The sequence below is a fragment of the Macrobrachium nipponense genome, chromosome 15 (assembly GCF_015104395.2).
Source record: "Macrobrachium nipponense isolate FS-2020 chromosome 15, ASM1510439v2, whole genome shotgun sequence".
NCBI classification, from domain to species: Eukaryota; Metazoa; Arthropoda; class Malacostraca; order Decapoda; family Palaemonidae; genus Macrobrachium; species Macrobrachium nipponense.
The window spans coordinates 9,539,107-9,566,110 of NC_087208.1; the positions used below are offsets into that span (position 1 = coordinate 9,539,107).

The 27,004-nt window shown below is 43.8% G+C and overlaps 1 protein-coding gene across 1 annotated transcript in view; it reads left to right on the plus strand.

The window, feature by feature from the left end:
• Positions 1-2,737: 2,737 nt before the first annotated feature.
• LOC135226952 (probable E3 ubiquitin-protein ligase HERC1) overlaps positions 2,738-27,004 on the plus strand; it is a 448,279-nt gene continuing 424,012 nt past the window's right edge. The window contains exons 1-2 of the mRNA XM_064266635.1: positions 2,738-2,896; positions 16,042-16,219. Coding sequence (XP_064122705.1) covers positions 2,892-2,896; positions 16,042-16,219 — 183 coding nt within the window. The 5' untranslated portion in view covers positions 2,738-2,891. The remainder of the gene's footprint in view (positions 2,897-16,041; positions 16,220-27,004) is intronic.

Below are 27,004 nucleotides of genomic sequence, written 5' to 3' on the forward strand. Positions count from 1 at the left end.
TCAAGAAATAAAAAATTACTCCGTAACAGTTACGACGTATAATAATAAATATACTACACATAATAATCACACAATTAAACAAAAAGGCAAAAAGAAATAGATTAACTTTGAGCATCAAATTCAGCACAAATTCATGTCAAGAATGGAATTATTTTACTTCAATCTCCAGAAGAAGAACTGAGCTCAAGTTAATAAAGTTTCCAATAGGAACTGACTTCTTCAGACAAGGGATACGGAGAGTAAGACTTTGGTATGACGGCACCAATCTATTTTTTCTTGAAGGAAAGACAATAGAAACACTATTAACTTTACTCAAGTGGTGCACCTATGCACAACTACAGTGATTTTACATTGGTTTCAAATAGTAACATAAAAAGACTGTTAATAGCAGCAGTTACTTTAACTCGAAAGAACTTTACATTGCCACTTTCAAATAAAGGACTCTTGACAACAAACGTAACCGTAATTGCTTTACATTTTTATAGGCAATTTTAATTACTATGCAACAATGAACTCCAATTCTGCTTTGACACAGCATCACTGAATTATTAATTATTACAATGTGATTCCTAGTGTCGTACATAAATGTGTGTCCAGAAATTATCCTAGTTCAAGCATGCAACCATTCACATCAGGCTCATTTGTTGACTTAAGCAATACTTACAAATATATCACTTATTTGAGTTCACATATGTAATCTGATTTTAAAACATCACATTTTGAATGTGGCCCCTCTGATCAATGCTTTCATAGGGGGTCTAATTTTTTTACCTTTCTCTGCACAGTAAGTAGTAATAACATATATTCAGAACCAACACGCCAGTAACGCTCCTGAGGATAAGCAAAATATGTTGACGTGATAATATCCAAAATAAACTCACTTAGTGGGTCCTACGCTCGGCATTGCACTGGTATATAAAGAAAGGCTCTCAGGTATTCTGCTGATACCACAATTTCAGTAATTCATTACACAGAGACGTAATTGTGTCAAGACAAAGACCAATTTCGCTACCTATCCATATGCACAGCAGGCATAAACACAAAGTGAAAAGCTCTCAGGTTGAGAATTATTTAGAATCGGATCTGTGTGCATATGTACGTACGTATGTATGCATGAATATATATAAATTTAATATATATATATATATATATATATATATATATATATATATATATATATATATATATATATATATATATATATATATATATATATATATCAGGTTACAATAACTGTGAAAGATATTTATATATATATATATATATATATATATATATATATATGTATATATATTATATATCAGGTTACAATAACTGTGAAAGATCGTTTGAGACAGCCATTAGATTTTGGACTTGTTTTCGTAGATGAAAGTTTACAAGTTATCTGACATGTAGAACTTTCGAATATAAATTAGACAATGCAAACTGCATCTGAAACCTCGTCAAGGGAGTACTGCAAAACCGACATTATTCAGTAAATAAATACACTATCAAACTATAAGTGAATTTAATTAATTACTAAACATAAAGTAAATGGCATTTTTAAACTGATAATTCGCAGTTTTACTCGGTTATAGACTAAAAAGAAGATATTATGGTCAAAATAATAATTAAAAAAATAAACGAGGAAATTAGAGAATGACTACTGAAAGAGTTAGAAACAAGCTTAGAAAGACTTGGTACAGAAACAGCGAAATGCTGATGCTAAGATTTAAAAAATGAGACAGAGAAACAAGGGAATAGTGGTTGATGAAAGCCTCAATATGACAGATCAAATTTCTACTGCGATGAAGAGACTAAGAATGGATCTTCCATAAGGAATACTTAAATAAGGATATTTTAAAGAGATTCTGCATATCTAATTACAGAACTTCCTGTGTAATGGTCCACAAAATCATTTCCTTTCGAAGTTATAAAGCATATATAGTAAGATAGCCAATTTGATTGACATCAGAAAACTGGGACGTTTACCAAGGAAGTTAAGACATAGTTTTGTTAACTAGTCAATTATTACACAAATTAGAAAACATACTTGAGGAATACAAGATTCCCACCTATTAAACCAAATAAGAACTGACAGGAGGACCTCAGACACTAGATATATGATGATCTTGAAAAGTGAAAACGTGCTTCAGTATTCAGGCGTCTTATCGACACAAGTTTGATTTTGTGCAAGTCCTCACTATAATTTCTTCCTATGAATCTCTGCAGCCGTAATTATAATAACGTATGTATTAAACGTCATATGAACTAGGATATGCAATTTATCAATCGCAATCCTTAGCAATATGATAATACGCATCGTGTTCCACTTTGTCTCTTGCTAAGATGGTTGTTCAATTAGCACAGTAGAGTCCAGTCCCTCGTCAAACTGACTACCTTGTCACCCAACCCAACATTAAAGGACGATTTATCGTCCAAAAGAATAATAAAAAAAAGATGGCAGACTCAAAGCTATATTTTGAATATGAATATATTTTATATAAATAATAATTTTCATAAAAATAATGTATAAGACCTATTTTTGCAGTCTGCTGTATCGCCTCCAAGTTATTTCCCCGTGCAATCCTGGTCATGTTAAATATATAAAAAAATATATTATAATTGTCATATTTGATATATGAAACACTAAATTCATACTGAAAATAAAGCAGTTTAGTATAAGATCAATATGATAAAATTCTTTTTCTAGCTATGCACTGTTTTATAGAGTGAAGGGAGTGTATTCCATAAGCCGGATTTAATGATAATGTAGGTTTGTTTTGGTTGTCAGTCAGCTGTTGGACGAACTTGACATAAGAATTGTCGCTATTTAACAATCTGAAATAATTGGCGAATTTTCAATTTATTACCATGGATTGTTACAACCGGGGCTTTTGATAGTTTCTTAAATGAAGTGAGTATATTATCTTTCGAGGAAATTACTGAGATTTGTACGTCTGTCGTGGAATCGACCCTAGACTGGCCTACACTGGGAATGCCCAGCGTAGGTTAGCCTATCCTTGCCTTGCACAGCTAGCCTGTGTCTGTCACTTAAACATGTCTAACGTAGCATCATTTTTTACTAAGTCCCGACCAAGCCAGTCGCCTAACTTAGTTTATATAAAGTACTAGGTGAACGATATTCTAGCTAGTATAGCTACTCTAGGCTAGGTATGTAGGTACTATCCTAGGCTAGACACATATAGGGAAAGCTAGTCTAGATATAGGTTAGGTAAGGGCCAAGGCCTATTTCATCCAGAGCTTGTATGTGTTTGGAGCCGTGCAGTTTTGTAGTTAACACCAAATAGGGGAAACAACCAACTAGACTAGCTGATACAGTTTTCACCACATGTGGATCCACCCTCCGAAAAAGTACTTTAACATGTCCTGACACCGGAGATGGGCACCAGTCACGAGTCATTGGTGGTGAGAGTAACAGCTTGAGACCTCTACTATCCTCTCGAAGTAAGTATTTTCTCCAAACTTAGAAATTAAGGTCATATTTTAAGATTAAACAGAGGTTAATGAAAGTCTAACCATGCACAGTGCAAACATAGGGTAAAAAACCGCATGGTACAGGGGTGGACCATGTACAATCAGCGTGAACAACCCCAAAAAAAGTACATTATAACGCGTCCTGACATCGAAGATGGGCATCAGTCGCGACTTGTTGTTGGTGAGAAACGGAGCTAAAGACCTCTACTCTGGTGTCAGGCCGCGTTATAATGTACTTTTCTTGGGGTTGTACACATTGATCGTACATGGTCCACCCCTGTACCATGCGGTTTTTTACCCTAGGTACTAGTACCTCCATGACACTTTCAAAATTTTTATTTATGACAGAAACAGTAGGGTAAACAACCGACTGGACTGGTCAACTCATTGACTACCGCGTTTTTGGCCTCCCTCCAAAAAAGTACTTTAACATGTCCTGACACCGGAGATAGTCATCAGTCATGAGGAGTTGGTGGTGATAGGAGGAGCTCAAGACCTCTACTCTCCTTTTGCAGTAAGTATTTTCTCCAAAGTTAGAAATTAAGGCCGTATTTTAAGATTTAAACAGAGGGTAATGAAAAGTGTGGCCAACGCAGTACACACTACCCCCATGATGCTTTCGAAATTTTTACTTACAATTAAAAATGTTTAGAAGATTAACGCCATCTCGCTTGTGTCAACAAACTTCCCATTTCTTGTGCTAAATCTGCACACCACTTGTACCCATAGACGCTGGGGGACTTTCATCACAACAATCGTAAACACGACTTCCAACTACTACTAATCCAAGGGAACTACGGCATTCTTTGCGCTCTTCAATTCTTTATCAGTGTTGTCAATTGGTATGTGTTTACCCTCCAAACTGGGTATAAGACTTACACAAAACCGGGGAAATAAGTGAAATTAGCGTATCTATTTATAGGGTAAAAAACCGCATGGTACAGGGGTGGACCATGTATAATCAATGTGTACAACCCCAAAAAAAGTACATTATAAGGCGTCCTGACATCGAAGATGGGCATCAATCGCGACTTGTTGTTGGTGAGAAACGGAGCTAAAGACCTCTACTCCGGTGTCAGGCCGCGTTATAATGTACTTTTCTTGGGGTTGTACACATTGATCTTACATGGTCCACCCCTGTACCATGCGGTTTTTTACCCTAGGTACTAGTACCTCCATGACACTTTCAAAATTTTTATTTATGACAGAAACAGTAGGGTAAACAACCGACTGGACTGGTCAACTGATTGACTACCGCGTTTTTGGCCTCCCTCCGAAAAAGTACTTTAACATGTCCTGACACCGGAGGTGGTCATCAGTCATGAGTTGTTGGTGGTGATAGGAGGAGCTCAAGACCTCTATTCTTCTTTTGCAGTAAGTATTTTCTCCAAAGTTAGAAATTAAGGCCGTATTTTAAGATTTAAACAGAGGGTAATGAAAAGTGTGGCCAACGCAGTACACACTACCCCCATGATGCTTTCGAAATTTTTACTTACAATTAAAAATGTTTAGAAGATTAACGCCATCTCGCTTGTGTCAACAAACTTCCCATTTCTTGTGCTAAATCCGCACACCACTTGTACTCCGGTGTCAGGACGCGTTATAATGTACTTTTCTTGGGGTTGTACACATTGATCGTACATGGTCCACCCCTGTACCATGCGGTTTTTTACCCTAGTATATATACATATTACAGCAATTTTATCATTATTGCATTACTATGACAACTAGAATTCATGGAAACAGTTTGTAAATACATCGGCGTATGTGTGAAGCTCCACTAGGTTGGCAACGATGAGTCCTTTTTTCGTTGCGTTGTCTGCTCGTAAGTACATCAGAATTATTTGTAATTTAATTTGGTTTCAAAAAGGGGATAATAGACATGAATTAAAATAAACATTTCACACATTCAACTTCCCTGTCAGATATATACTTAGCTATAGACTCCGTCGTCCCCGACAGAAATTGAAATTTCGCGGCACACACTACAGGTAGGTCAGGTGTTCCCGCCGCCTGCCGCTGGGTGGCAGGAATAGGAACTATTACCGTTTTAAGCCAGATTTTCTCTGTCGCGGATACTAGTAACATCGTTTGCTAGTTCCTCCTGACTTGATTTTCGAATTTCATTACGCCGTTGATCTTTTGGACTGGTATTTGGTGACGTATTGGATCTTTGGTTTGGCATACGCTATTGTGGACTCTTTTTTGGATTTGGATTTGGAATTTCTCATAATGTCCGACGTGTCGATTTCGTTCAGAGTGTGTGTGAATGAGAATTGTTTTGTGAGACTACCGAAAGCTTCGGTGGATCCTCACACCACTTGTAAAAATTGTAGAGGGAGTGTATGCTCACAATTGAATACATGTGATGAGTGCAAGGATTTGAATGAGGAGGAATGGAAGTTGCTTGATTCCTACTTAAGAAAGTTGGAGAGAGATATGGCTAGAAAAGCCTCTTCCAAAAGTGTAAGTAGGTCGGTCTCTAACGAGCCAGTTAGCGGACTATTGCCTATTGCTAACCCTATTGTTTCCTCCCATACAGCTTTACCTTCCCGATTATCTGACTCGGCAAGCTCAACATCTGAAATTGCGAGTCTGAAAGCTTCGCTTAAGCATATGGAACAAAAAATTAAAGAACTGGAAGGTAAGTGCAGTGAAAGTGTTCCCAGTGAAGTGGAGGGTGCGTCTGATTGGCTCTGTCTCGCTCCCAGGCCTAGACCTCTTTCAAGCTCCCAAGCCCAGTGGAGAAGAAATGTCGAAAGCCGCAGGGAGGTTTCAGAGAATCCCCACCGGTCAGGCGTCTCCTCGGCAGATCCCGTAGTTACGTCCCGGGCTGCCAAGGATAGTCGTTGGAAAGACGTCCTTAAACAGTGTTTTTCTTCGTCTGATTCCTCATCTAAAAAAGGATGGAGTTCAGATAGATTGTCGAGACCTTCAAAGAGATCTTGGAAGTCTCCTTCATTTTACTCAAGCCCTGAAGAATTTCCGGAAGAATATCCTCCGGAAAAGAAAAGGAAGGAGGTGTATTCAGAAGCGCCTTCTCCTGCATCGGAAATTGGAAAGAGGGACGTAGCTACGAAGATGTTGGAGGATATGCAAAAACAGATATCTTCGCTAGTAGGAGTTCTTAAATCTGATCCTCCTAGAAGGAAAGGATAGATTTCTCCCGCCGATCAAAGATCCCTCGTCCTTTAGGACTCTCTGAGAGCTCGGACGAGGCGCCTGCCAGAAGCCTGGCGCCAGCCAGACGTCGGGCTACTGTCAAGCGCAAAACGCCGTCAAGGCGAGATGATATATATAGGTATATACCTGAACCTCCTACTAGAAGGAAAGCACATGAGACGTCCGAATCGAGGCGTAAATTTGGAACTCCCGAAATCAGATGAACTCCTGAAATGAGGCGCAAAGCGCCTGAAGTGAGGCGCAAAGTGACTGAAGATCCTGGAACTCTTGTAGCGAGGCGAAAAGCGCCTGGAGCGCCTGAAATGAGGTGTAAAGCTCCTCAAGTAATGGAAATGAGGCGCAAGGCGCCTGAAAAGCCTGAAGCGGCTGAAAGGAAACATTTAACTCCTGCAGAGCCTAGAGCGCCTGAAAGGAAACGTAGAGCGCCTGGAGAGCCTGAAGCGCCTGAAATGAGGCGTAAAGCGCCAGGAGAGCCTGAAGCGCCTCAAAGGAAAAGCAAAGCGCCTAGAGAGCCTGAAGCGCCTGAAAGAAGAAGCAAAGCGCCTAAAGAGCCTGAGGCGCCTGAAACGAGGCGCGAAGCGCCTGAAGCGCCCAAATGGAGGCGCAAGGCGCCTGGAAAGCCTGAAGCTTCTGAAACAAGATGCAAAGCGCCTAGAACGTCTGAAGGCAGGCGCAAGGATTTTTACAATCCAGGATACAATTCGGACGAGTTATCGGAGTTTGAAGCGGACTTGGAGGCTCCTCTTTGGGATTTTTCTCAAGATCAATTTTCCCCTGACAGGGTCTCTAGGTGTCGCACAGGCGATCGTAGCCCCTGTCGGGAAGGAATTGATCATGAAAAAAGGGAACAACATTTAAGGACTTCTCCTGGTAAGGACGAAAGGTGTCGCACAGGCGACCGTCGTCCTTGTCAGGAAGGCCTTAGGGTAAAAGAACAACATCGGCCTTCTCCTGGCAGGGACTCAAGGTGCCGCACAGGCGGCCGTAGCCCTTGTCAGGTTGCAGTCGGTGTTGCTACAAGCCCTTTACATTCCCGAGAGAGGAGTCCTCCGGTCGCGCACACTTCTCCGAATAAAACTCAACCAGACTTGGAGGATGTCTCGGACTCTGAAGAAAACAAGGGGGCAGGTCTTTCAGATTATAAGACATTAACACCCCTCTTGTTAAAAGAATTTGGAGAGTCTCTGAGTCCTGCTGCCCCTCCTTCTCCTCGGTCTTTATTTTCGAGTACGAAGGCTGCGAAGTCTTCCTCTTTCTTGAAGATGCAACCGACCATATCAATGAAGAGGGCTTTGCAGTCGGTCGGAAATTGGCTTAAAACCGAGGAGGAGGCGGGGAAGACTGTGTTTATCTGTCCCCCTTCCAGGCTATCAGGAAAGAGAGGGATTTGGTATAGCACAGGAGAATCTACGGGACTTTCTCTTCCCTCATCTGCTAAAGCGGACTTCTCGACCTTGGTGGATTCGGCAAGGAGACATGCACTTCCATCGGCCAAAACAAGCTGGACAATGTCAGAAATGGACCATCTCCTCAAGGGAATATTCCATGTCTTGGAAGTTTTTAACTTCCTAGATTGGTCCCTTGGGGCTTTGGCCAAGAAGATGCAAGACCCTCAGTTTTTGGAACCAGAAGTCTTGCATAGTGTTTTGGCATGTATGGATAAGGCAGTGCAGGACGGATCGGCTGAAGTGGCATCCTTGTTCGGGACAGGAGTATTAAAGAAGAGGTCTGTCTTTGCTTCATTTCTTACCAAAGCAGTCTCTCCAGTACAGAGGGCTTCTCTTTTATATGCCCCTCTGTCTAAACAGCTGTTTCCTTCTCAGTTGGTAAAGGACATTTCCCATACGCTTACTGAGAAGGCAACACAGGATTTGCTGGTACACTCTGCTAAGAAGCCTAGACCAGCTGCTTCTGTCTCGAAGAGGGAGGCCAAAGACCTGCCCAAACAGCCCTTTCAACGGTAGAACTTTTAGCCGAGCCCCAAGGAAGAGAGGAGGAGAGAAAAGAGGAAGATCTTCCATCAGAGTTCCAAGGAAGAACGCTAAATGAAATTCCAGTCCTCCAATCACCAGTAGGGGCCAGACTTCTGGGATTCTCGGAAGCATGGGCTTCAATGAAAGCAGATTCTTGGTCCCTGCAAGTTCTAAGGAAAGGATACCTCATCCCCTTCAAGAACAGACCTCCATTGACGACGACACCGAGGGAGCTGTCAGCGAGATACAAAGACCCTGTAAAGAGAGAGATCCTTCTTGGGTTGGTGCAGCAAATGTTGGAGAAGTAGGCCATCGAGATAGTACAGGATCCGCACTCCCGAGGTTTTTACAATCGCCTATTTTTGGTGCCGAAAGCCTCGGGGGGGTGGAGGCCGGTCCTGGACGTGAGTGCATTGAATCGCTTCGTGGAGAAGACAAAGTTCTCCATGGAGACATCCAACTCGGTTCTCTCTGCTCTCCGTCCAGGAGATTGGATGGTCTCCCTCGACCTGCAAGATGCGTACTTTCACGTCCCCCTGCATCATTCGTCGAAGAAATATCTTCGATTCATGGTGCAGGGAAGGATTTATCAGTTCAGGGCTTTGTGTTTCGGCCTCTCGACGGCTCCTCAGGTGTTTACAGCGTTGATGAGGAACGTAGCAAGATGGCTACATCTGAAGGGGGTGAGGATATCTCTTTACTTAGAAGACTGGCTTATAAGAGCGCAGACAAAACAAAAGTGCTTGGAGGACTTGGAGATAGCTCTTCAATTGACCAGATCTCTCGGATTGCTCGTAAACCTCGAGAAGTCTCACACAATCCCCAGTCAAACTATCGTCTATCTGGGGATTCGGATGGATTCTCTGGGTTTTCGAGCGTATCCATCCCAGGAAAGAATTTCGAAAGGGTTGGAAAAAATCTCTGTCTTCCTAGAGAAGGAACGAAGCTCAGCGAGGGAATGGCTTAGTCTTCTGGGCACCCTTTCCTCGCTGGAGCAGTTCATCTCTTCTAGGGAGGCTGAATATGAGACCCTTGCAGTTCCATCTAAGAAGAAGTTGGAACAGAAGAAAGGGAGATCTATTGGATACCTTTCCCATAGGAGAGAGTATCAAAAACCACTTACGATGGTGGTTAGAACCACTGAGAAGAAACGAAGGAGTGTCCTTGTCCCTTCATTCAGAACCCTCACCTAGTGTTGTTCTCAGACGCTTCGGACACGGGGTGGGGAGCAACACTAGGGACGAAGGAAGTGTCAGGCAGTTAGACAAAAGAACAGAAGGCCTGGCACATAAATGCAAAGGAACTCTTAGCAGTGCACCTGGCACTGCAGTTTTTTGAGAACGAAGTCAGAGGCGTGGTGGTCCAAGTCAACTCGGACAACACCACGGCTCTGTCTTATATAAAAAACAAGGGGGGACACACTCTTTCTCCCTTTACCAACTAGCAAGGGATCTGTTGATATGGACAGAAGAAAGAGGGATTCGACTCCTGACAAGGTTTGTTCAAGGAGGAAAGAACATAAGAGCAGACAGATTGAGCAGGAAAAACCAGGTCCTTCCAACAGAGTGGACCCTTCATTCACAAGTCTGCCAGCAACTATGGTCTCTTTGGGGAAAGCCTCAAGTGGACCTGTTTGCAACATTCCTATCCAGAAGGATGGAGAACTTTTGTTCGTTGGGGGACGATCCCAGAGCCCTATCCATAGATGCCATGCTCATGGATTGGAAGGGCATAGACGCTTATGTGTTTCCCCCCATTCAAGATGCTGGGGAAAGTAATGAGAAAGTTTGTGTCCTCGGAGGGAATGAGGATGACATTGATCGCTCCTTATTGGCCTGCAAGAGAATGGTTCACAGAGGTACAGGAATGGATAGTGGACTTCCCCAGATCTGTTCCCGAAAGGACAGATCTGCTCAAACAACCCCACTTCGAGAGGTATCACAAGAATATCCACGCTCTCGCTCTGACTGCCTTTCGACTATCGAAAGATTGGTCAGAGCGAGAGGCTTTTCTCGCAAAGCGGCAAAAGCAATTGCTGGAGCAAGAAGGTCCTCAACCATGCGGATATACCAATCGAAGTGGGAAGTTTTCCGTAGATGGCGTAAGGCGAAGAAGCTGTCCTCCTCCGATACCTCTGTGACCGAAATCGCTGATTTTCTTTTGTTTTTACGAGAAGAATCTCATCTGGCAGTGTCAACCATTAAAGGTTATAGGAGCATGTTATCAGCTGTGTTCAGGAATAGGGGCCTGAACATAGAGAATGACAAAGATCTGCATGATTTAATTAGATCATTTGAAACTACAAAATTAAGAACTTCTCTCACTCCTAGTTGGAATCTGGATGTGGTTCTCAAATATCTTATGTCGGAGAGATTCGAACCTCCCGATAAAGCTACTTTCCGGGACTTAACTAGAAAATGTATTTTCTTAATAGCTCTCGCCACTGCGAAAAGAGTGAGTGAGCTGCAAGCGCTTGACTCGAGAGTGGGTTTTAAGAAGGATTCGGCTGTATTGTCCTTTAAACCTTTATTTTTAGCTAAAAATGAAAACCCCTCGAGACCTTGGCCTAGGACTTTCGAAGTAAAAGGCCTTTCTCAATTAGTTGGGAATGAATGGAAAGAACTTTATGCCCTGTGAGAACTTTGAAGTTTACCTGCAGAAGAAGAAGCAGTTGCAGGGTTGCCAATCAAAGTTTATGGTGTGCGGTTAAAGACCCTAAAAGAGCTATGTCAAAAAATGCCTTAGCATTTTTTGTTAGGAACATTATAACTGAAGCCCACATGAGCTGTGATAGTGAGGCATATAAGACCTTAAGGGTAAAAGCACATGAAGTACGTGCAGTCGCTACATCATTGTCGTTCAACAAGAACATGTCAATGAAGAACATCTTAGCGGCCACGTATTGGAGATGTAACTCAGTGTTCGCCTCACATTACTTGAAAGATGTGAGAGTGAATATGAGAAATGCTTCTCTCTAGGACCTTATGTATCAGCGGATACAGTGCTGGGGAAAGGAGAGAAGACTGATCCTTAATATTAATTTTTGTCCTTATATTTTATATATTGTGATTTTAAAATTATTGGTGTAGAGTTTTTAGGTTGTTTGAAAGGTGTTTGGGGATAACGCCTTTCAATCATATTTACTAATCCACGGTTAGGATCAGGTGATCGGGATCAGTATTTTACTCCTTTATATGCCCAGAGGCATAGGTATAGTGTCATGTAAGTGAATAAGACTCCAGTGACAATTGCCATTAGGTTCTGTTGAGTAAGTGGATAAGACCCCATTGACAGTCCTTTCAAGAGTTCTCAGCCATAGGGCGGCACACCCTCGCTGAAGCTTTTGAGGCGAAGCAGGGACTTCTAAGGCACAAGCTATGAAATCTTCCGCCTAAACAGGTAGGAACTAGGGTATTGTTAATTAACTTGTATTACCTACAACATATGTTGTTTACCTATTAGGTCAGTAATTAGCTGTCTCTTGCCCTCCACCAAAGGTGCCAATCAGCTAAGTATATATCTGACAGGGAAGTTGAATGTATGAAAATGATATTGTTATTGTACAATAAAGTTTCATACATACTTACCTGGCAGATATATACAATTGTATGGCCCACAACCTCCCCTCAGGAGACAGGTGGAAGAGAAAATCTGGCTTAAAACGGTAATAGTTCCTATTCCTGCCACCCAGCGGCAGGCGGCGGGATCACCTGACCTACTTGTAGTGTGTGCCGCGAAATTTGAATTTCTGTCGGGGACGACGGAGTCTATAGCTAAGTATATATCTGCCAGGTAAGTATGTATGAAACTTTATTGTACAATAACAATATCATTTTCCTAACTGCTCTGGCGACGGCGAAGAGAGTTAGCGAAATCCAAGCTATGTGTAAGCATGTTGGTTTCAAGAACCAAAATGCCGTTTGTTCTTTGAGCCCGATGTTTCTAGCAAAGAACGAGAACCCGTCAAACCCTTGGCCTAAGACTGTCGGGAGCCAGAGAGAGTCCTGTGCCCTGTCAGGGCTCTCAAATTCTACCTGCAGAAGACGAAGGATTGTAGAGGGCCTTCTGGTAACTTGTGGTGTTCAGTCAAAAGGCCAGATCTGCCAATGTCTAAGAACGCTCTAGCGTTCTTTTTGAGGGACACCATTAAAGAGGCGCATTCTTCGTGCAGTGACAGTGATATGAGGTTGTTGAAAGTGAACGCCCGCGAAGTGAGGGCTATCTCTACCTCGGTAGCCTTTCATAAAAACATGGCACTAAGTGACATTTTGAGTGCCACCTTTTGGCGTAGCAACTCGGTGTTCGCTTCACACTACCTGCGGGAGGTGAAGACAGCATACGAGAACTGCTATTCGCTTGGGCCATACGTCGCCACAGACACTATTTTGGGGGCAGGAAGTAGCACTCATCCTATCCTTTAGATTGGTTAGGTGAGCTTTTAATGATTGTGTTTTTTATGGTTGTAGCCTAGTTTTGTGGGAATTAACCTTTGGTAGGCTAGGCCAGGTGGTATTTTTTGCTTCGTTGCCCTCATTGTATGGTCAAATGGTCTAGTCGCATTGTGGTCACGCCCCCGTTGACAGATCATCTAGAACTCACCAGCTACATAGGTCACTACCTTGCTGGAGACTCTAGTAAAGCAGGAGCAGACTTGGGTGACAGTAATCACGAAGTCAGCTATGCTAACAGGTAAGGAACCAAGATGTCAATCATCTGCATGTATATGTTTCCTAAAATCCTATTCTGTCTCTTCCCACCTCCAAAGGTGGGATTCAGCTATATATATATCTGACAGGTAAGCTTCATGAACAAAATGATATTGTTATGTTACAATAAAATTTGTTCATACTTACTTGGCAGATATATATATTCAAAGTACCCACCCACCTCCCCTCAGGAGACAGTGGGAATAGAAAATCTGAATAGAAAATGGGAATGGTTCCTGATATCCGCCTCCTAGCGGCGGGAATGGGTACTAACCACCTGACTCCCACTACGTGTGTCGTAAGTTTCAAATTCTGTCGGACTTCGGAGAATACAGCTATATATATATCTGCCAGGTAAGTATGAACAAACTTTATTGTAACATAACAATATCATTTTGACGAAGGGAAAATCTATTTCTGGGCAAGGACCTGTGTCGCCCAGTGAAATGTCCCTTTAGCACACATTTCTAAGGTATAAATATTGCTATAATACCAGAGAAAAAAGCTAATATGGAAATGCCAGAGTATTCTGGCTCGCTCACCTTATTTAAGGTGTCGGTATGGTTTCTGGGGCGAGTGAACCACTACCAGAGGTCCTTTGCCATTTAGATTCATCCTTCTTCAATATCCCTCATCTACAGAGGAGCCGATCTAAGGCCCACTACCTGCTACCGTTACGGCTAGCGCCTCTGACGTCATTCCTTTCGATAGCACCACCCACACCACACGTGTTTTTTCTTCCCTGTGTTGTGTTTTCGTGGAATTCTTTACCCATTGTCATGGAACGTCAAGCTGTTGCTGCATCCAAGTTAAGTACTGCTATTAATGATTGACACTATTTAGGGGTTGCCCTGGGCACGTTTAACCAAATTATTTAGGTTTTTATAAGACGGCGTCCCATGCGGCATCGTCCCCACGCCGCCATTCTCGGCTCGCTCCCGCGTGTTACTTTATTTCGTGTCCCATTCGGTCCCCTATACCGTTTAGGCTCGATTCTTCGTTTAGCAGTACATTCCTAAGATTTCAGTGATGCATTTATTGACGTTTTGTTATTTTATCCACACGGGGGATGTTGTCCGAGCTCGCGCTCAGCTCGTAGCCTACGTTGTTTCCTTTCACCTTAGAATTTCATGCAGGCATGTTTCGTTTAGTTGTCAGGTTACCTCTTCGTTAGGCGCCCTTACCGAGGGACCCTGGTTCTTCTCCTTTGTCCTCGAGCCACCCTGGCCGCCTGCCCTGCGTTTTTTCGTCACGGCATATAGGCTAGCTGCTTGGAGTCGCCCAGCTTCTTCAGGCCATTGCTCTTTCTCTACCATCTAATTTTTCTTTTCCTTTCCCCCCTGTGTTAGGATAGGATGTTTATTTTATATGTAGCATGTTCTCTGAGACGGCTTTGGTTGGCCTATAGGCCTCCTTCGATCGCCTGGCCTTTCTCACCGCGTGGATGATCACCCGGCCGAGAGAGTTCCAGGCGACCGCGTATGAGCGTGCAGCGTGAATCGTGCTATCGAAAGGAATGAGATCCGAGGCGCTAGCCGTAGTGGTAGCGAGTAGTGGGGCTTAGATCGGCTCCTCTGTAGATGAGGGATATTGAAAGAGGAAGAGACTAAATGGCAAGGGACCTCTGGTAGTGGTTTCACCCGCCACAGATACCATACCGACACCTTAAATAAGGTGAGCGAGCCAGAATACTCTGGCATTTCCATATTAGCTTTTTTCTCTGGTATTAATAGCAATATTTATACCCTAGAAATGAGTGCTAAGGAATCATTTCACGGAGCGACACAGGCTGAGGCCAGAAATCATCCTTTTCCTGCTCAGATACATGACTAGGAAGCTAACAGTGCCAGGTAGGTGGACAACTCTAGTTTTGTTCTCTAGACAATACCTCCCACTTAAGGACAAAGGTTTGTATTTGCATTATTCCAGTCATTGAAGCAAAAGGTAACACTATTAGTTGAGTGAGTGTGTGGTTCCCTACCCCTTAATCACTTGCCACTTCTCAACTACCATGTTACCAAGCTTCAATGGCTGGACCAGTTTTTGCTAAAAGTAATCCATATGAAAGACTTAGGGAAGTAATCCTTATAAAAGACTTCGGGTTGTATATGTATCTTTGAAAAATGCAATAAAGCAATCATGAAAGCAGCCCACTTGACAAAATTTTTATTTTATTAATTTGTTTATACTTTTTACATATCCAGTTAAGTTCTAAGCTAAGATTACACATTGATATGGCCTCTGTAAAAACTGCTGGTCCTTTATAGAGTTTTATGAGGAGACATTCCATCCAGAGGTGTTAATTACGGTTGGTAGTAGTTTCCAAGAGCTGGTCAGTTATTTTGTGTACATTAGTGCAGAAATCTTGAGCATAAAGAATAAAGATGCTATTTAGAAGGGAAAATTGACTTTGCTTTCAGAATGTACAGTATTTTCCAGAATAATGTAAAATAAGCTAAATAGATTTTTTCAATACAAACCCATTATTTAAATATGAACCAACAGGCTATGTTAAAAGTAAAAGGGTAGGTTGAAACAAATAAAAACTGATAAAACATATTTAATGTAGTAAAGTACTGTACTTAACTGGCTTCAAATACTTCCAATGATTATTTATTTGATATTGTATTTTTAGGAGCTTTTCTATTTACTCCGCTTCACTAAAAGTTGTTCACCTGTAAATAATAATATTTTTATTACAGTACTGAACACAGAATGATGGAAGGAGGTGTGGTTGGGAGTGTTCCTCCCGTTGCACCACCCACTGTTAAACTGAAATGGGCAGAACATCTCAATACAAGCTGGCTTGCTGAAGATTGTCAGGCAATTGCTCTAAGGGATGCAGCCTTAGCACTGTATGATCGCCTCTTAGAAAACAAAGTGAGTGAAAATGAAATTTTTTTTATTACTAAGTGTCCGTTACTTCTTTCTAATGAACACTATATTCTTTGGAAGCCTGAAGTTCAAGTCAATGGCCCCTATGGGATTGTTCCACATGAATGGGCTATATTTTCTGAATAATGATAGTAGTACTGTGGCCATATTTAACTCAATTCTCAGCTAATTTTCTTGCTTCTAGTTTGCATAAACTAATATCTAGATACTTGACTTATGTGAGACAAGGTCATTTTTCATTAACAGATTATGTTGGTGGCAAGTTTATTGATTAAAAACATTACTTGATTCCATTCGCAATTTTCTTTTATGTATATCATCGTAATATGAAGTTTATGTAATTTATCTTTTAACGGTGTGAAACCAACAGTAAAATGTGTTCTTTCAAGCACAGTAGTTTTGATTAAAATGATTTTATCTCAATTTTATCTACGGTTGTTTGATGGCATACGTTTACTGGAGTTTTATCCTTGTTGCTGATGCACAATAATGGTCATTAGCAGCTTGAACAGTTTTCTCAGCTTCAGCTACAACTAGGTTTAAATTTAACAGTACGTATATTTCCCTATTGATCTTTGATCTATAGTGAATAAAGTTATTACATTAAGATATCTCAGTCCTATTCTACATAACGTCATTTATAACGACTATGGTAATTGTTTACTATAGTATGATGGTTGAAGTACAAGCCAAACGGATGTTGTAGTTATCCAATTTGGTTGTACTTAGAAAAAAAAATTGTTTCTCGTTCAGTTGTTCTTGGCTGTACACGTTTACGCAGCGAGAATAACGTTAAAACCATACTTTCATCATTCCCTTTTGCTGTTTTTGAACTTATTTAACTAGAGGATGGGATAAAGTTAGGCTATTGTAATTTGGTCTCTCTCATAAAATTGGATTTTTGTAAGACGAACTATCGTAACTTGAACACTATAGCTACCTGTACACTGTATACATAAAACCTTATATCATTACATACTCTTTCTATTATGTTTTTATGCAATAGTATTTGTTGTTTAGAAACGTATTTTCCTTATTTAATAACACGAAACAGAAAAATATGGGGTGACATTTTGAAGGTTGGGACGGATTAAGGGCATTCTATAGTACCATACTGCATAAATATAATTTGTTCATGAAACTTACCTGTCAGATATATATATAGCTGTATTCTCTGAAGTCCGACAGAATTTCTAAAACTTACGACACACGTAGTGGGAGTTAGGGTGGTTAGTACCCATTCCCTCCGCTGGGAGGCGGGTATCAGGAACCATTCCCATTTTCTATCAGATTTCTTCTGTCGCCGGTGTCGTAAACATCTGTTTACACACCTCCGCCTCAGGATTTTGGAAAACTTTTCATTGCTTGAGTATCCTCTTGACTTTTTGGTTTTTTGATTGGATCGATAGCTTGGCATACGTGATTTGGACTGTTTTTTTGAATTTGGCTTAGAATTTTTCCTTAAATATGTCTGGATGTAGTTCTGCTAGCGCCAGGGTGTGTTCGAAAGTGGAATGCAAGGTTAGGCTTCCTAAAGCCTTGGTTGATCCTCACACATTGTGTAAAGGGTATAGGGGGCAAGAGTGTAAATATGATTTGCGCTGTAATGAGTGTGAAAGCTTGGATGATTTACAATGGAAGACGTATGAATCCTACGTAAAGAAGTTAGAACGTGATAGGATTAGGAGGTCTTCCTCCAGGAGTAAGTCGGGTAGCAGACAGGGTATTAATGTATCCCCTTCTAACCCTCCTTTAGATTTTGTGTCTCCTAACCCCGTAGTGTTGCCTTCGGGCCCTCAAGTGGTGTCTGCGGAGGGTAATGCCCTTTCGCTTATTTCTGGATTCATTGAAGACGCTTGAATCTAAAGTGCTTGCCCTTGAAAACAGGCAAAATAAGTGCAGTGATAGTAGCCCCCTAGTGAAGTGGAGGGGCGTCAGATCGGGGCCCTATAGCGCCTCTAGGCTGGGACCTCTGCCGGACTCCCAGGACTCAGGGAGAGGGCATGTCGAAGGCCGAAGGAGGGTTACGGGGAACCCCCACCGATCTGGCGTCCCTTCAGCAGTTCCTGTGGACGCTTCCCAGGCTGCTAAGGAGCGTGCTCGAGCACGTATCCTGAAGGATTGTTTCTCGTCTTCCGACGCGTCCTCCCCGCGCAAGGGGTGGGAATCTCGTTCGGATTCGCGACCTTTGAAGAGGACTCTTCAAGAGCTTGACGCTTCACGTCATGCTTTGTCTGAGTGGCATTCTTCTCCGGAAAGCGTAGCTTTTCCGCCCCAGAAGAAGTCTAGGACGTCATCCGACGATGACGCCCTCCGCGAGCGCCCCAGTCGCTCTAGAGCCAAGGCTGTCTGGGGAGAAGAAGAAGGGCGGGTCCCCTCGCCCCTCTCCTTCTCACAAGCGACAGCTCGTCTCCGCGTAAGGAGACATCTCAGACGGAGATCATCATTGCGATGCAGCGGCAACTGGACGCTTTACTGAAGCAGAAGGAGACGGTACCTCGTCGAAGGAAAGACGATAGACTGCCTATCAAGAGAACTAAGCAGTCTTCTCCAACGGCTCCTTTTTCGTCCCCGTCTTCTGATTTTTCGCCCTCTAGACGTCGTTTTGCTCCCCAGGTTTCGTCTAGAGGTGACGTTAGACGCCAGTTTAGAGAGAGTTCTCTGCATGCTCCTCTCTCTTCCCGTAGAGAGGACGCTCGGCGTTCCGACTTCGACGCTTCTGCTGACGACGATTTTGTAGCTGTCGGACGGACTTCTTTGCGTTCGGCCCCTCTTCGACATGACAGTGTTGACGCTCAACGATACGTTAGTCGGGCAGTTGATCAAGTTTCTTCGCGGGACGTTCGTAAGGACGCTTCGCGGGACGTTAGAAGAGTCTCTTTGATGGACGCTCCGTTGGACGCTTCACTGGACGCTCGGTTCTTCGGTACGCTGATTTTGGAACTCATCGATAGAACGCTACGTTGGACGCTCAGATGGACGCTCGTAGACGTTTCTAGTAAGACCTCTGTGACGCGAATGTGGAAGTTCACTGTCACTCGGATGTTGTTCCCGAGACTTTGGCAACGTTCGCCTCTAAAGGTGATTCCTGATCCTGTGACTGTTAAGGATCTGTTACCCTCGTCTTCTCTTCATCGTTCGGATAGGAGACTTGGAGCTAAAGGACTTCTGCCTCTTCCTTCGGACTTCGGAGGATGTTGATGAAGAACAACCTGCTACGTCTGCTTCGTCAGATTATCAAGTTTTGGCACGACTACTTCGTGATTCGTTTGGCAATACTTTTCAGCCTGCTGTCCTCCTTCTCCTCCTCCTTCTCAGTTTTCGTCGTCGAAGGACAAGCAAGTCTCCAGGTTTCGTGAAGATGAAGACGTCGTTATCTACTAGAAGAGCTTCGGAAGGTTAACGCCTGGATGGAGTCTATGAAAGCAAAAGGAGGACTACTTTCGCCCTGCCTCCGTCTAGACTTAGCGGTAAGGCAGGGATGTGGTATGAGACAGGCGAGGAATTAGGATTGAAGGTTCCTACTCTGCTCAAGGTGATTTCGCCAGCGTGGTTGATGCCTCAAGGAGGGCCTTTTAGCCTCAGCTAAAGTATCTTGGATGACTTCCGAACTGGACCATCTTTTGAAGGGACTGTTTAGGTCCTTAGAGGTATTCAACTTTTTAGACTGGTGTCTTGGAGCCTTAGACAACCAATCTCGTAAGCCAGACTCGATCAGCTTGGGGGAGCTGTCCAGTGTATTGTCATGCATGGACAAGGCCGTCAGGGATGGCTCAGAGGAGTTAGCCTCTCATTTTTCAGCAGGGGTTCTTAAGAAAAGGTCGCTTTATTGCAACTTCGCGGCTAAGTCTGTCTCTCCCGCACAGAGGACAGAACTTTTGTATGCTCCCTTCTCGAGTCATCTCTTCCCCCAAGCTATGGTGAAGGATCTGGCAGTTAGTCTGCAAGAGAAAGCCACACAAGACCTGTTGGCTCAGTCTTCGAGTCGTCCGGCTGGCCCTTCAACGTCGTCAGGAACCCAACCGTTTAGAAAGCAGAAGCCCTTTCGTGGAGGGACTTCCGCTAGATCGTCTCCTCGAGGAAGAAGCCTTCCTAGAGGTAGAGCCCCTTCCAAGTCTAGGGGTAAGAAGTGAGAGATCGTGCCTTCAGTCACCGGTAGGAGCCAGGCTGCAGTTGTTTGCAGAAGCCTGGAGAGTAAGAGAGGCAGACGTCATAGAGAAGGGTTACAAGATCCCTTTCATAAAGCCGCCCCCGTTGACTTCCACTCCCAGGGACTTGTCCCCATCGTATCCGCTGACAAAGCGAAAGATACTTTTCGACCTGCTCGAGCAGATGCTCGAGAAACGAGCAGTGGAACAGGTTTTAGACCTGGCAACGCCAGGATTTTACAACAGATTGTTTCTTGTACCGAAACAATCGGGAGGGTGGCGGCCCGTCTTGGATGTAAGTCGTCTAAACCTCTTTATAGAGAAGCAGAGGTTCAAGATGGAGACACCTCAGTCAGTTCTGGGGGCCTTAAGACCCGGAGATTGGATGGTATCACTCGACCTCCAGGACGCCTACTTTCACGTCCCGATACATCCCCAATCGATGAAGTACCTCCGGTTCGTATTGAAAGGGAAGGTCTTTCAATTTCAGGGCTCTTTGTTTCGGACTGAGTACGGCCCCTTTTATCTTCACCATCTTAATGAAGAACGTGGCGGGTGGCCTCCATCTTTCCAACATCAGAATCTCGCTCTATCTGGACGACTGGCTCATACGAGCCTCCTCGCAGACCCCGAAGCCGGTGCCTAAGGACTTGCAAACGACTCTGTCTTTAGCTGCGTCCCTGGGACTTCTGGTGAACTTCGAAAAGTCACATCTGACCCCAACACAGTCCATCGTGTATCTGGGGATTCAGATGGATTCAGTGGCTTTTCGGGCTTTTCCGTCCCAGGAACGTCAGCAACAAGGCATAGAAAAAGTGTCGGCCTTTCTAGGGAAGGATTCATGCTCGGTGAGGGAATGGATGAGTCTGCTGGGGACCATTTCCTCGCTGGAGAAGTTTGTTTCCCTGGGAGGCTACACCTCCGACCTCTTCAGTTCTTTCTGTCGGACAGCTGGACAGAAAAGGACAACTTCGACATGAAGTAAGCATCTCGGAAGAGGTGAAGAAACCATCTAAGATGGTGGCTTGATCCGTTGGATAGCTGTCAGAGGGCATATCCCTCAAGCTTCAGAACCCCGACCTAGTGTTGTTCTCCGACGCGTCATCCACGGGGTGGGGAGCAACTCTAGGGGGGGAGGAAGTGTCAGGTACCTGGAGAGGGGAACAGGTAACCTGGCATATCAACTTCAAAGAGCTGACAGCGGTTCAATTAGCGCTCCAGTTCTTCCACAACAAAGTCTCCCGTCGTGTAGTTCAAGTCAACTCGGACAACACCACAGCCCTGGCATACTTGAAGAAACAAGGAGGAACACACTCTCGCTCCCTGTTTTCTCTAGCGAAAGAGATCCTACTTTGGGCAAAGGAGAGAGAAGTCACAATATTGACAAGATTCATTGCCGGAGTCGAGAACGTCCGGGCAGATCTCCTCAGTCGACAAGGACAGTTATTGCCGACAGAGTGGACTCTCAATCAAGAAGTATGCCAGGAACTGTGGGGTCTTTGGGGATGCCCCTTAGTGGACATCTTTGCAACATCAAGGACGGCGAGACTTCCTCTGTATTGCTCCGGTTCTCGATCCGGGAGCAGTAGCAGTAGACGCCCTTCTATGGGATTGGACGGGGCCTGATCTTACGCTTTTCCCCCTTCAAGATCCTGGGGGAGGTGATGAGAAAATTTGCAGCATCGGAGGGGACGAGGTTTGACTTTAATCGTCCCCCTTTTGGCCCGCAGCGATCTGGTTCACAGAGTGATGTTCTACCTAGTGGATTAATCCGAGATCTCTTCCGTTAAGGAGTGATCTACTCAAACAGCCCCACTTCGAGAGGTACCACAAAAACCTCTCCGCTTCTGAGTCCTGTAACTGGCGTTCAGGACTATCCAAAAATTGGCCAGAGCGAGAGGTTTTTCGAAATCAGTGGCTAAAAGCTATCGCCACCGCGAGGAGACCATCATCAATCGCGGTTTACCAATCGAAGTGGGCAAGCCTTTAGAAGTTGGTGTAAGAGAAAAGGAGTTTCCTCTACCACTACCTCTGTGAGCCAGATCGCCGACTTCTTGCTTTATCTGAAACAAGATCTGAAGTTGGCAGTGTCAACTATTAAAGGCTACAGAAGCGTCCTATCTGTAGTTTTTTCGCCATAGAGGTCTTGACCTCGCTAACAACAAGGATCTCCATGATCTATTGAGATCTTTCGAGACGACCAAGGTACCACTACCGAAGCTACCTTCGTGGAACCTGGATGTTGGTCCACCCTCAACTATTTAATGTCAAATCGCTTTGAACCTCTTTCCTCTTCGTCTCTACGAGATTTGACGAAGAAAACTGTATTCCTAACTGCTCTGGCGACGGCGAAGAGAGTTAGCGAAATACAGGCTATCAGCAAACACATCGGTTTCAAAGGGCATAATGCAGTCTGCTCTTTGAGTATGTCGTTTCTGGCCAAAAACGAAAACCCTTCCAATCCGTGGCCTAGAACATTCGAGATCAAGGGTATGGCAGAGATCATTGGTCAAGAGCCAGAAAGATCCTGTGTCCTGTAGGGCTCTTAGAGAGTATATTCGTAGAACGAATGGATTGCCGAGGTTCTGCGGAGAACTTATGGTGTTCGGTCAAGAGACCAAACATGCCCATGTACCAAGAATGCACTGGCATTCTTTTTAAGGAACACCATTAAAGAGGCGCACGCTTCTTGCAAAGACAGCGACTTGAAGATACTAAAAGTTAATGCGCACGAAGTAAGGGCTATTTCGACCTCAATAGCCTTTCAGAAAAACATGGCTCTTAAAGACATTTTAAGTGCTACTTTCTGGAGGAGTAACTCGGTGTTCGCCTCGCACTACCTACGGGAGGTGAGAACGACCTATGAAAGCTGTTACTCTCTCGGACCATACGTCGCCGCAGACACTATTTTGGGGGCAGGCGGTAGCACTCATCCTTTCCCATAGAAAAGGGTAGGTGAGTTTTTTAATATTTGTATGTTTATTGATTGTAGGGTCGGCTGCCGAGTACCAGTCGTCCCTTCCTTTAGCCTTTGGTATATGGGAGTTTGTTGTTAGGCTAACTTAGGTGGTGGTTTTTGCCTCGTTGCCCTCAGAAGTATGGTCTGGTCTAGTCACATTGTGGGTCCGTCCCCGTTGACAGATCATCTAGAGCGCACCAACTACACAGGTCACTACCTTGTTGGTAACTCTAGTGAAGCAGAAGCAGGCTTGGGTGACAGTAATCACGAAGTCAGCTATGCTAATAGGTAAGGAACCAAGATGTCAATCATATACATTTATATGTTTCCTAAAGCCTTTTTCTGTCTCTCCCACCTCCAAAGGTGGGAGGATTCAGCTACTATATCTATCTGAACAAGGTAAGTTTCATGAACAAAACAAATGATTATTGTTAAGATACAATAAAGTTTGTTCATACTTACCTGGCAGATATATATATTTTTAGTACCCACCCACCTCCCCTCAGGAGACAGTGGAGATAGAAATCTGATAGAAAATGGGAATGGTTCCTGATACCCGCCTCCCAGCGGCGGGAATGGGTACTAACCACCCTAACTCCCACTACGTGTGTCGTAAGTTTTAGAAATTCTGTCGGACTTCAGAGAATACAGCTATATATATATCTGCCAGGTAAGTATGAACAAACTTTATTGTATCTTAACAATATCATTTTTACTTACTGCGCCATTGCGGAATTACGGTGCCGTTGACGGGTCTAGGGCACTGTTAACCGGGCTAGTGCTCCGAAAGAAGGTGTGCGGCCGCTGTAGACTTTTAAATCGCTGATTCAAAAATTGCTCAGCATTGGTGGCCAGGAATGGAACCCCTGCCACTAACCTAGGGTCACCTGTACGTACGTGTAATATAATAATAATAATAATAATAATAATAATAATAATAATAATAATAATGATGATAACATGACAGGAATGATGAGCTACCAAACAACAACGTACATAGAAACACTGAAGAAGTAACAGAGGTCAGAATGGGTGGAAAAGATCAGACAATGGTTGAAGCCAGGTACAGAAAGGACAAAGTTTCCCTCCATGAAAGCCTAAAACACAAAGAAACTAAGGGAGAAAACATCTGAAGTTAATGAAATAATGAGACTAATACGCACCACCAGTATCACAGAAACAAATAACCTGGCCTATGCAGGAACAAGACTAGTAGCAGAACTCATGGTTGATACAAACACCAACACCACCATCACAGCCAGCCCAGCAGAAACCAAAACAGCATCCTCCTTGGAAAAGGCACCTAGAAAAACAAACCATGGTGGAGAGCTGACTTGAGTAAACTAAAAGAGATGGCAGAAAAGAGGCTAAGAAGCAAGAAAACAAGGGAGGAACTGAATGAGAAATACAGAGTACAGGAGAAGGCACTAAACAACACAATAGAAGATACATATGAAACAAAGGCTTAAAGCCAAAGCACATAAGATCCAACGGTAATGAACAGTAATAAAGGATACCAACAGAACAAACTATTTGGGACCAACCAGAAAAGACTATATACAGCCAACTAAGAGGAGAAGACAACCATCAGGAAATTCCTGAAGCCAAATCAAGTAAGAGACTAGGAAAACATATGGAGCAATCCGGTAAGTATCAGGCAACAAAAAATGCAAAATGGCTCCAGGAAGTCAAGGCAGAAGAAATGGGGAGAATAAAACAAAGATTCGCTGAGATCACAACAGACACAATTAGATACCATGTAAAAAAAATGCCCAACTGGAAAGCCCCAGGTCCCGATGAAGTCCATGGATACTGGCTCAAAAACTTCAAGGCCCTTCAACTACGAATAGCAGAACAACTCCAGCATTGTATCACAAACCACCATGCACTCAAATTTAGTACAGAGAGACAAGAACAAGGGAAATATAGCAAGTAACTACAGGCACCTACCATCTGCTACCAACAATGTGGAAGTTACTTACAGGATCATCAGCGAAAGGCTATATGACTACCTAGAAGATACAAACACTATCCCTCACCAGCAGAAAGGCTGCAGAAGGAAGTGTAGGAGCACAAAAGACCAGCTCCTGATAGACAAAATGGTAATGAAGAAGAGTAAGAGAAGGAAAACCAACCTAAGCATGGCATGGATTGACTACAAGAAAGCCTTTGACGTGATACCACACACGTTGCTAAGAATGCCTGAAAATATAGGGGCAGAGGAATATAGCATCAGCTTCCTAAAAATTACAATGCACAACTAGAGTACAATAAGCTCTGGAATAAGACTAGCAGAGGTTAACTCTTTGTAGTTGTCGTGACTCCCATGACGAAAGTTCTGCAGAAGATTGATGCTGGGTACCAACTCAAGAAAGAAGGCAACAGAATTAACCATCTAATGAAAGCCATAAGATACAGCGCAGGAGTAATGGAGTGGACAAAGGCTGGATTTTGCAGCATAGACCAGAAAACTAGGTAACATGACAATACACAAAGCACTACAGCCAAGAGCAACCCTGTAGGGGGTTAGTGCCGTCAGTGCGCCTCATGCGGTGCAATGTAGGCATTACTTAAGGTTCTTTGCAGTGTCTCTTCGGTCCCTAGCTGCAACTACTTTCATTCCTTTTACTGCACCTCCTTTATATTTTCTTTCTTCCCTTTTAATGTCCACCCTCCTTACTGTCCACCCTATCCTAACAATTAATTCATAGTGCAACTGCAAGACTTTTCTCCTGTTAAACCTTTCAAACCTTTTACTGTCAATTTCTGTTTCAGCACTGAATGGCCTTAGTTGTCCCAGTGCTTAGCATTATGCCTAAGATTTATAAATCTATAATTGTTCTGACACGGAATACAAACCTTTCGGTCCTTTTACAATAGGAAGGTTACTAGCGGCAGCTGGATAGGTCGTAAGCTTTCGAACAAGGGGTTCGGTAGTTAACTGCTTGTCCGACAGTGCGCGCGCCACGCGACTGGGAGGTAAACAATCACTTTTGCTTTCGGCCTCACAGCGTGTGGATGTGTGTATCTTCGCTCTCTGCCCGCTTCATCGTCGTTTGCTTTTGTATGGTTGTGTTTTCTTGTTCTGTTTTGGTAGCAAAACTGACTGTAAGTACAATCATTTTCTATTTGTTTATTGCAAGTGATTTATTGATTTGTCGATCATCATGGATTCACCTCGCCCTCCAATTGTCCGGCGACTGTGCCCTGGGACTGAGGGGCGTAAGTGTGGAAAGCTCCGCAGTTTTCCGGAGATCGACCCCCATGTATTGTGTGCTCGGTGTCGGGGGTGCGAGTGCTCGCACACCGAGCCCTGTGAAGTGTGTGTATCGTGGTCGGAGGTGCAGTGGGGCTTGTACAAGGGCAGGAAGAAGCGAAGGCCTGCAAAGGAGTCGTCGGAAAGCTCTCCCGCGACTCCTTTGGTAACGGACACTTCGTCGTCTTTCCTGCCCCCTGCTCAGCTCCCACGTATGGCACCTTCCCCTTCGGGGGGGATGGTTTCCAGGTCCTTCTCCTCACCCGATCTGTCGAGTGTGGAGGAGGGCGCTCGGTACCCCGACGTTCAGCTGTACTCGGGGTCCTCTATCCGTTCGTCAACACCTCGCGAGCTGGTAGAGACCCCCCTTAATCACCCGACCTTTGCTTCCACAGGTGCTTCTGCTG